General features: G+C 37.8%; 1 protein-coding gene across 1 annotated transcript in view; it reads left to right on the top strand.

The window, feature by feature from the left end:
• mcf2l2 (MCF.2 cell line derived transforming sequence-like 2) overlaps nucleotides 1-11834 on the top strand; it is a 272628-nt gene extending 260794 nt beyond the window's left edge. Inside the window, exon 34 of the mRNA XM_078259471.1 lies at nucleotides 10285-11834. Within this exon, the coding sequence (XP_078115597.1) occupies nucleotide 10285 (1 nt within the window). The 3' untranslated portion in view covers nucleotides 10286-11834. The remainder of the gene's footprint in view (nucleotides 1-10284) is intronic.
• The last annotated feature ends 292 nt before the right edge of the window (nucleotides 11835-12126 follow it).

Below are 12126 nucleotides of genomic sequence, written 5' to 3'. Positions count from 1 at the left end.
TTTTTCTCCACAAGACATTCCTTTGTAAATGCATGGAACTGTTGGCCAATCTTTTGTGCGTTCTTAACCATAATCCATAATCTCTTTGGTGTCAAGGAAAAGCAGGTCTTTGTTTTCCTCTTCGAATGGGTTGCCCAGTTCTTCCATTACATTACATTGTTGAGTGAGCAGACATCTTTCCTAAATGCTTTCACACTTGCTGTCTGGTCATTGTGGCGCACCTCATCTCATCATTTTATAAGCTGGAGTGCATCTTCAAAGTCCTTAATCAGTGTTGCAACCTCAGGGCCAGGGCACTAGCGTTGTCTGTAAGATCAACTGCACTTCCATTATTCTTGATGTAAGCATTATTCTGCTCATGTGCTTGATAAATGGGGATTGCAGAGAAGACCAGATGGGTCTTCTGAATGGTGAAATTGCCAGTATTAAATTCTCTGGCAACATCTGGGTGTCCTGTTGGTAGTTTGGTCCTGTCAATTCAATTAAATTTTATTTATAGTATGGAATCATAACAAGAGTTATCTCAGGACACTTTACAGGTAGAGTAGGTCAAGACCACACTCTATAATTTACAGAGACCCAACAATTTCAGTACTTCACCCAAGAGGAAGCATTTAGTGCGACAGTGGTGAGGAAAAACTCCTTTTAGGAAGAAACCTCGGTAATGAGAAAAACGTCCTTTTAGGGAGAAACCTCGGACAGACCCAGGCTCTTGGTAGGCGGTGTCTGACAGTGCCGGTTGGGGGTGTGATGAACAATGGCAATAATAGTCACAATAAAGATAATGGAACAATGACCAGAAATAGTAGTTGTAGTAGTTCATGGCATAGCAGGGCACTGCAGGGCCCTGCAGGGCACTGCAGGGCGCTACAGGGCGTAGCAGGATGTAGCAGGACGCAGCAGGACGTAGCAGGGCACTACAGAGCGTAGCAGAGTGTAACAGGGCATAGCAGGGCGGGGAGCAGGACCCCCGGGACAGCTGCAACCATGATTTAGGTGCCACCCTAATCCAAGGAAATATGCTGGGCGAAAAGAAAACATAAGGACTCCAGGGAATAAGCTCCCCAGAGCTAAGTTAGTAACAAGCATTTCTGGGACAAGGATGCACACAGATGGAAAAAGAGAGGAGAGAGAAGGAGGTGTCAAAGGAAGTCCACCGGCAGTCTAAAACTATAACAGCATAATTAAGAGAGACGAGCGGACGAGAGGAGCCTGGTCGGGCTAGAACTCTCCCCTGCCGGATCAGGCTGTACTGGCCTGCCTCCCTCTACTTTGATTATATCACTGACTATACGGTAGATTAATCTGACGACTATGAAGAGAAGCAGATAAAAGAAGGGGTGCTGCGTCTGTAGACATACACCCTCCAAGAAGGAAGCCAATGAAGAAGCTAATACAATAGAAATATGATCTCTTTTCTTAGTTTTTGTCAGAACACGTGCTGCAGCATTCTGGATCAGCTGGAGAGTCTTAAGGGACTTATTTGGGCAACCTGATAGTAAGGAATTACAGTAGTCCAGCCTGGAAGTAACGAATGCATGGACTAGTTTTTCAGCATCATTTTGAGCCAGGATGTGCCTAATTTTGTCAATGTTATGAAAATAAAAAAAGGCTGTTCTTGAGGTTTGTTTTAAGTGGGCGTTAACCTGATATCCTGATATATCCTGATATATCCTGATCAACTAATAAATATAATCAACTTATAAACTAATAAATATAATATATTTATATATATATATATATAATACATTTCTGACAGTAGTGCTGGAGGCCAGGGGCAATACCATCCAGAGTAACTATATCTTTGGATAATGAGGTTCGGATGTGTTTAGGGCCCAGCATAATAACTTGTTTGAGTTTAACATCAGAAAATTGTAGGTCATCCATGATTTCATATTTTTAAAGCATGCTTGAAGTTTAGCTAACTGACTAGTGTTGTCTGGCTTGATTGATAAGGATAATTGGGTGTCATCTGCATAACCGTGAAAGTTAATCGAGTGTTTCCTAATAATATTGCCTAGAGGAAGCATATATAAGGAGACTAGAATTGGTCCAAGCACTGAGCCTTGTGGAACGCCATTTACGCTTTAGCGTACCTGGAGGATTTATCTTTAACATTAACAAATTGAGATCAATCAGAGAAATAGGACTTAAACCAGCTTAATGTGATTCCTTTAATATCAACTAAATGTTCCAGTCTCTGTAACAGGATGGTATGATCAATAGTGTTGAATGCAGCAATAAGATCTAATAAGACAAGTACGGAGACAAGTCCTTTGTCTGAAGCAGTTAGAAGGTCGTTAGTAATTTTCACCAGTGCCGTCTCTGTGCTATGCCATTCTAAATCCTGACTGAAAGTCCTCAAATAAACTATTGCTATGTAGAAAATCACATAACTGATTAGTGACTACCATCTCAAGGATCTTGGAGAGAAAGGGAAGGTTAGCTATAGGTCTATAGTTGGCTAAGACCTCAGGATCGAGGGTGGTTTTTTTTCAGAAGAGGTTTTATCACAGCTACTTGACTAAATGACTGCAGTACATAACCTGTTAATAAAGACATATTGATCATATCTAGCAATGAAGTGTTAACCATGGGTAACGCTTCTTTATGTAGCCTCGTTGGGATGGGTTCTAAGAGACAGGTAGATGAAGAGACCTTTAACATTAATTGTTGAAGGTCTATAGCATGAAAGCAGTCTAAGTATATGTCAGGTCTTGTCGTTCTTTCTAGCAGTCCTGCGTTTAAAGGTGAACCGTTAGAGGTTGAGGGCAAAAGGTGATGAATTTTTATCTCTAATTGTTATAATTTTATCATTAAAGAAGCTCATGCAGTCATCACTACCTTGGGTTGTTCTTATTTTCTTCTATTATTGATGAGTACCGTATTTTCCGGACTATAAGTCACACTTTTTTTTCATACTTTGGCTGGTCGTGCGACTTATAGTCAGGTGCGACTTATATATCAAAATATATATAATTTAAAATGTTTTAAATGTTATTTCATGCTGACAACATTACCGTCTACAGCCGCGAGAGGCGCTCTAGGCTTGTGACAACTATATGCTGCTCCTAAAGACAACTGAGAAAGAAAATAAACTGCAGGTGACTGCAGGTAGTAAAATACACAGCCGAAAAACGGTAATCGAGCAGCAGAATGAAAGTTTGGAGTGAGTGAGAAACTTGGGACTGGCGAAAAGGTTAGTCTTACAGAATGAAGAAAACAAAGAAAGCTAGTCGCGCGCTGAAATCAAGATGGCCAAAGCTGGAGGAACGAGTCCACAGATGGGTGCTTGAACAGCGTGCTGCTAGAAGAGGCTCAGTAAACAGTCCAGTTGCGTTACGTTAACATACTGGACACCTACCGTATTCAGCCCCTTGTTCTGTGTGCTATTGTGTAGTTTAATAACTTGCCTTTCCAGTTTAAATGTCTGTTCTTGGTCTTGGATTTTGTGAAATAAATTTCTAAATAAATGCGACTTATAGTCCAGTGCGACTTATATTTTTTTTTCCTCTTCATGACACATTTTTTTGACTGATGCGACTTATACTCCGTAAAATATGGTAATAGTCTGATCTGGCGAGAGGGGCCTTCCTATAGGTTTTTCAGACTGTCTTGCCAATCAAAACCAGATTCTTCCAGTTTGGTGGAATGCCATTTACTTTCAAGTTTTCGCGAGATTTGTTTTAATTTGCAAGTTTGGGAGTTATACCAAGGTGCTAGTTTCCTTTGCTTCATCATCTTCTTTTTGAGGGGAGCAACAGAGTCTAAAGTCGTCCGTAGGCAGGCCGTAAAGCACCGTCTACAAAATTATCAATTTGGGAGGGACTAAAGTTAACATAAAGGTCCTCTCTTATATTAAAGCATGACATTAAGTTAAATGCTGTTGGAATATCTTCCTTAAATTTAGCTATAGCACTGTCAGATAGGTATCTAGTGTAGAAGCTTTTATCTAATTTCTCGTATATATAGTCGGGTAGTAAGAATTCGAATTTTTTTTCTGCGGATTCTGCGGAAATACTATTAAATCTTCAATTTTGAGGCCATATGCCAGCACAACGTCAAGGATGTGGTTAGAACAGTGAGTGGCCTTATGCACACTCTGACTAAAACCACTTGAATCTAGTAGTGAGTTGAAAGTAGTACTAAGGCTATTGCTGTCAATGTCCACATGGATATTAAAATCACCTACAATAAGTACTTTGTCTAAATTTAATTTTAGTTTTTATCATGTGTAGTCACACATGATAAAAAGCTCAGTAAACATCACAAATATAATTGGCTGTAATGTTTTCCATGTTGGATGTTGAAGATTAAGAACAAGGCTTTCAAAAGTTATAATTTAGTTTAGGTTTAGGATTAATTAATAGGCTTGAATCAAATATTGCTGCAACTCCCCGTCCTCGGCCTGAGCCTCTAGGAATTTGAGTATTTACTTCTTTGAGTATTTAGACTAACATATTCTTCATGGCACAGCCATGTTTCAGTAAGTCAGAATAGATCAAATTCAGATAATCATCTGATATCAAATTGTTTACTGATTTAGAAGACAGAGATCTAATATTTAATAGTCCACATCTAATTTTCCTGTTCTGTTCTATCATTGCAGTGGTAGATTTAATTCCAATTAGGTTGTCTTAACAAAAATACATGAGGAAAATCTACGTGCCCCTCTTTTGTTTACCTTTGATTTAACCAATCTGAGTCGGGGGACAGACACTGTGGTTATGGGACTATGAGTGGGCGAATGCTCCAAGGGAAGCACAGAGGAGGGCGTAGCACTGCACCTCTGATTACTAATATCAAACTTGGGTTGTCATGGTTTATGACCGATAATAGACTCGGTCAGATTTTTTTGATATGAGAGCGGCCACCAAAGTGGGATGAATGCCGTCTCTCCTAATCAGACCAGGCTTTCCCCAGAATGCCCTACAGTTATTCACATCACATCATTAGCTGGGCACCACTCTGACAACAAGCGGTGGAGGGATGACATGCGGCTGTACATGTCATCGCTGATCAGGTTTGGCAGGGGTCCAGAGAAAACTACTGAGTTTTCTGATATGTCTTTGCATATGCACAAAGTGACTTAACATTAATTTTAATGATCTCTGATTTGCGTAATCGGGTATCATTACCACCTACGTGAAGTAAGATCTTACTGTATTTACAGTTATCTTTAGCCAGCAGCTTTAGATAGGATTCCACATCGTCCGCTCTGGCCCAGGGATGCACAAGACCGCAGCCGCTGGAGCCGCCAACCTCATATTTCCCGCAGTATAGAGCTCCCAATAACCAGAGTTGGCTTCTCAGTGAGCATGTCACTGAATGGGGAGAAAATGTAAGAAAGGCGAAGATGTTGGTGGTTAGCCATAGGCTCCGGTTTAGCGTGACCGCCGCCATGTGTGCTCCCCGGTTTAGAGCTAGCGCTACGGTTCCCTCGGACAGTCACCCACTTGCCCGGACTGCTAGGCTGGCTAGCAGCACTCCGTATGCTAAGAAGTTTGTTTTAATGCTTTAAAGCATTAACTAACCGTTATTAACAGTTGAATAAATTGTCTAATAAACATTTATTAACAATGCTCATGTTAACTACGGTATTAATTGATGTATTGTTTACCATTAGTTGATGCCTTAACTAACTGTTAATCACAGTTAACTAAGGTGTCTATATTATATCATTAGTTAATGCAGTTATAGCGTATCAAAATTCTTTAATTTTGATTACGGTTAATCACAGATTAATCACAGTTAACTAAGGTATCTATTATATCATTAGTTAATGCAGTAATCACAGTTAACTAAGGTGTCCAATATCTCATTAGTTAATGCAGTAATAAGACTTGACTAACTGTTAATCATAGTTAACTAAGGTGTCTATTTTACTATTAGTTAATGCAGTAACAAGCCTTGACTAACTGTTAATAACAGTTAACTAAGGTGTTTATTTTACCATTAAGTAATGTACTAAAAAGCCTAAACTGGAAATAACAGCTAACTAAAGTGTAAACCCTTAGTTTATGTTAATTTAGGTATTTCCTAATATTACTAGGTGGTTGATAAAGATGTTTGATAGCATGTATGTCTTAAGGTTCACAGCCAAGCCATGTCATTATGAAAAAAACAGTTTTATTGTTTATTTACTGGGTTATGGTTGTCCACATACCTTTCTCCAATACATTTGTTCATCCTCCAACATATGACTTATTTTTTGGTAGAGGGTGAGATCAGTGAAAAGACCATAGTCTCCATGCAGAGGTTTGCTTCTTCCTTTGTCTTCATGTAGACATTAACTTAAAGCCCAACCTATATAAATTATTGAGCATGCTATAAGCATTACTTAACCTAAAATGGTCACTTGATTAATGAATAATAATACTGAATAAGCATTACTAAACCATAATTAAACAGTTATTAATGCCGTTTGATAGCCTTATTGTAAAGTTGAGAACATATGCACCTTAACTATCACTTAATTAATATATAATAATACTGAATAAGCATTACTAAACCATAATCAAACAGTTATTAATGCTGTTTGGTAGCCTTATCGCAAAGTTGAGAACATATGCACCTTAACTAACACTTGATACATGTGTAATAATACTGAATCAGCATTACTAAACCATAATTAAACAGTTATTAATGCTGTTTGATAGACTTATTGTAAAGTTGAGAAAATATGCACCTTAACTATCACTTACTTAATGTATAACAATACTAAAGAAGCATTAATACACCATAATTAAACAGTTATTAATGCTGTTTGGTAGCCTTATTGTAAGTTGAGAACATATGCACCATAACTAACACTTGATAAATGTATCATTTTAATAACTTACTCAGTGTGTTGATGTGCTGCAATAGCAGCAATCGGCAGAATGACTATTATCTTTACTTTATTATTACTTATTATTATTATTATTCCGCCACATTTTGTCCCGCTACTAGTCACGGAGTGTTGCCAACATATGCACACAAAATACATCAAAACGTGTAATGACCGGAAATTGTGCGCTATCATTTGAATAAGAGATTTGCTGCACGTTTTTTACGAAATTGGCAAAAAAACACCGCAAAATTTCCCATATACTTTAATGGGAAATCTTCGGGAAATAGCTTAACATAGCTCAAAACAACCCCTCTTTGGGGCCATACTGGGCATTCTGATATCAAGCTCTGTTTCTACCAAATCATAGTTTATGTATCGTCCAGTTTTCAGACCTTTTCAGATTTTCCAATGTGTGTGTATGGGGACGGAATGTTGAGAGCTAGAGGGGAAGACAGAGGGGGGAGCTGTAGTACGATTCTCTGAATTTTTTTCCAAACGAATTGCTCTCTCCCCTACAGTTTTCACTCTTCATTGTTGGTCAAAATGTAGGAAATTTTGTGCCTGGCAGACATGTAACTTTGGAATCCACCGGACCTAAACTTTTGGCTCTGTTCATACCAACTGCCGATAGAAACAATGAAAAAAAATTGAGCCGCAGTACAATTCTGTGAATTGTTTTCCAAACAAATTGCTCTCTCCCCTACAGTTTTCACTCTTCATACATACATATATACATATATATATACATATATACATATATATATATATATATATATATATTTGTTACCTGCTCTGTGTCGCATATATTTGACACCACAAACATAAAAACCACATCAATGCGTTCGCCAGACTGTTGTCTCTCTTGTGATGATAATATTTTGCTGTTTGGACCCACCGTTTTTGAATTACAGAACAAACTTAAGAGGTAAATTATCATTAAATGGCCCATGGAAGATACTGTCTCCCCCTCCCTCCTCTACTACCTCACTGTGGAAATCACCATAGCAACAACTTCTTACAAACACACCTCCTATCATGGAGACTCTTTCTGTAGGCTGTTGTCCTCTCTTTGCAGGACATGTCAAACAGCAGAGTAAAGGTAGCTCAGATCAGCTGTTACTAACGATATTAACTATATACCTGTGGTGACGATGGCCTTTACTCAACCATTGTTGAATCACAGCAACACGTACTGCCACAGGAGGAGGAGAAGAAAAGGAGAGGACAAGAAGAGGAGAAAGAAAGGAGGAGAGTAGTTATTTGTTAGCTAACATGATGTCATGATGGACTAACTGACCAACTGACTGACTCCTAACTGACTTCAGGCCTCAACACCAACAGCTGTTTTCACAGAGACAAGATTTGAAGAGAGGAGTAGGAGAGGAAGGAAGGAGAAGAAGTGTTATTTGTCAGCTAACATGATGTCATCACAAACTGACCAACTGACTGACTCCTAACTGACTTCAGGCCTCAACACCAACAGCTGTTTTCACAGAGACAAGACTTGAAGAGAGGAGTAGGAGAGGAAGGAAGGCGAAGAAGTGTTATTTGTCAGCTAACATGCTGTCATGATGGACTAACTAACCAACTGACTGACTCCTAACTGACTTCAGGCCTCAACGCCAACAGCTGTTTTCACAGAGACGAGACTTGAAGAGAGGAGTAGGAGAGGAAGGAAGGTGAAGAAGTGTTATTTGTCAGCTAACATGATGTCATTATGGACCAAACCCACCAGACTCCATGTAAATAAACAGTCATTTTAGCATCGTAAAACACACTTCATTCAAAGTTGACAGAAACCAAATAAAACTATGAAAAGCCGTTTTTGGTCTTCTCTACACTTTTCCAACCATCACAACTCTAGTGTTGGTTGAAATAAACAGACAGGGCAGCCCATACCCAGGGCAAAGTCACCGTTTATGGGTTACTAATACCAAATGCTCGCGGGGCTGCCGGGGCTGCCGGGGCTCCACGGCCGGCGTATGGGTGTGGAGCTCCTGAAGTCCGACAGCATCTTACCAAATTTGCAATTAGTCATACATTTTCGTAAAATGGCCCATATTTGAGTTTTACATAGTTGATTTCTCGCATAAAAAAGTCTCAGAAGTGAATTTAGTAATGAAATACTGAAATATAAATGAAATAGCAGACGAACAATGTATAACATTTCTGAGATCTGCGCGACCTATTCAGAAGACTGAGCTGATCTCAGGTCAGTGGTGTATGTAAATTTTTTGACAAAGGTAGAGACTAGAGCCAAATAAGGTACAGCCACAGAGATGACGTCAACTATAAGCTTTGTTGAGATTCGCCCGTTTTCAGCAGCAGTTTCAAATTGTGAGATTTGCATAGGAAAGGGATGTCAATGGGACTTTGAGGTACTATGTATGCCTATTTCACCCACCGAACTGTCGTAATTCAACTATGACAAGGTAAACTCGGTTTTCACCCCTTTAAATATCACGGTATAGGATATTAGTTTATTAACGTTAGTTTATTTTGTAATGTTTAGGTATGTGGAGATTTTTTAAAAGACAGGTTATTGTTGGTATAAATATACCTAAACAAGTAGTTATGTATATCTTGTTGTACATTGCCATCTTATGGACATGTGAAAAATAGTGTATTTTTTAGAAGGAACATTCAAACGTCATATTTGAAGTCTTGATTTATATAGATCTGTGTGCCCTTTAATTTCTTGGCATGAGAAAGAATAATCTCTCTGTCTTTAATGTGAAGAAGTTTCACAACAATTTTCCTTGCCCCCCGGCCAGGTTGTTTGAAAGCATTTGTTGAACCTACTTCTCTGATTCGTTCCAATTCTCTCCTTTATCATCCACAATCCCATCAAGTTTGACCTTCTGCACTGGTTTTCAATGTAGTCCAGCTCTGTGAATATTCCATCCATTTCCTGCTTAGAATTCATTATGTTGTTTTCACATGACTTCATCTTTGTTTCAATCTCAGTGTATCCCCTTCCATTTTCTACAAACTCTCCTTGGGTGAATTTTAAGTTCCTGTACAGCTCTAATGATGCCATCCAGTCTTTTGTTAGTTCCATCCATGATCAACTGAATAAAGCATTTGAAGTTATCCTTCTTGTAGAACTATTTTTGCTGTTTCAATAATTGGAAGAGTACACTCATTGTAATTACCGAATCATCAAGGGGATGATTTAGCATTTTTAAAAGACATGATTTATCTTACTAGGATGTACCAGGAGTTGATCAAAGTTGGAGATGTAGTTGTTCGGTCTGGCCTGTGTGCCAGATGAAAGCTACATTGTTTGGTTTATGTTTTATTGACACTGCAGTCCTGCCTGTGCCTCCGCCATCTCAAAAATGAATGCCACAGTTTTTCCACAGTTCCCCATGCTTATTTTTGTATATGATATAATAGGATTCATGATTTTATTTATGGATAAAACTGACTTGAATCTTTCTTTTTCTCAGATATCTTCAGTGATCTGTGTACAGCAACGCTTTCTGAATCAAATGAAGCAAGTACGTGAGGAGATATGTCTCAAGACTTGGACTACACCATGTTTCTTGGATCATGACCATCTCAGCTGTAATTTCCTAAACTGGACTTTAAATATCAACAGCTATTAGTTTTCTACTTGTAGGTCTTCATTTTGGACTACATATATGGCCTGCTGTTGTTTTTTAGCTGTAGTTTCTCATGTTTGACACAATGAAGCTTCTTCAGTGAAGCCTCTGGAAAAAGATGGAATGCCTGAATGGAACAGTGGGAAAGCCATAAAGGACGTTTTATTTAAGGAAGTACCAGCTGTCATCTATACAGAACTGAAGATTGTGTGGATGTGGACACTGAAGTTTACATCCAAAATTGGATGTAAACAATTGAAAAAATGCAATTCCTGAGTGGTTGGGCTGAATGCCTCAAAACTCAAATCTTATTTCTGACTTGGATAACCTTAAGTAACGTAATCATTTGCCTTGTTTTGCTGCTACAGTGCGCTGAAGAAAAACTCTTGCAGACAAGGTTCTGCCTCTGCTGCAGCCACCTGAACCTTTCAGGTTCAAACTACAGACACTTCCCAGAAGAACTTACTTGCCTTTCTTCACACAGGTAGCGGAGAGCCCCCACATAATATCATTACACCACATCGGACCGAACGTGTCGGTTCTCCCACCCTGTAGACTTAAAAATCACCTGTATAAACTGTGAGGTTCAGTAAGTCCCCCGGCAGTCTAAACCTAAATCAGCATAACTAAAGGCACCAGCCATTAGTTATGCTGATTTAGGCAAACCTGAGCCAGCCCTAAATATAAGCTTGTCAAAGAGATAAGTTTTAAGCTTACTCTAAAAGACCGTGTCTGCCTCCCGAGCTGGTTCCACAGGAGATGAGCCTGGTAGCTGAAGGCTATGGCTTCTATTCTACTTTTATTATATTTACTTTTATTCTACTTTTAATAATAATAATAATAATAATAATAATAATAAGTAATTACAATAGTCCAGCCTCAAAGTAACAAATGCATGGACTAGTTTTTCTGCTAGCACTTTATAATAACTATCCATAATTCATCATTTATTAAGCATTAGTTAACTATTAGTTAATGGTTTGTTCATTATTACTTATTAATTGTTTATACATAATTCATCATCAGGAAAGCATTTGTTCACACAGTTATAAATGGTTTGTTTATAGTAAACAAGCTTATTAGTTAATGGTTTGTTCATCATTATTAATTTATTGTTCATACATAATTCATCATCAGTAAAGCATTTGTTCACATAGTTATAAATGGTTTGTTCATAGTAAATAAGCCTATCTTGAAAAATGTTTGTAAGTACATGATTTATACTTAATAAATAATGAAACAACCATTTATAAATGAAATCATTTTCCCATTATAAACCAATTGCTAACTATTGCTAAATGCTTTGTTCATCATTTGTAAAGCATTGCTCCTATGTTAATTCTCATAAATAAAGCATTTGTATACACACTCATAAATGGTTTGTTCATAGTAAATAAAGCTCTCGAAAATTATGTTTATAAATAGAAGTTTGACACTTTCTAAGTATTGCAAAAAACATTGGTAAATTAAATAATTTTCCCTTTATAAACTATAAAGGGATAACTATCTACAAACTATTAGTAATTTCTTTGTTTATCATTTGTAAAGCATAGTTCCTACATTCATTCTAATCAGTACAGCATTTGTAAATACAGTTAGTAAATGGTTGGTCTAAATGTAAAATGTTTATCAGTTTATTTTTTAATAATTCCAAAATTATGCATTAACCATTTGTAAATGAAGTAA

This window comes from Sander vitreus, chromosome 9 (assembly GCF_031162955.1).
Source record: "Sander vitreus isolate 19-12246 chromosome 9, sanVit1, whole genome shotgun sequence".
Classification (NCBI taxonomy): domain Eukaryota; kingdom Metazoa; phylum Chordata; class Actinopteri; order Perciformes; family Percidae; genus Sander; species Sander vitreus.
The sequence above is the reverse complement of the archived record's forward strand: the minus strand, read 5'-3'. Positions and strand labels throughout refer to the sequence as shown.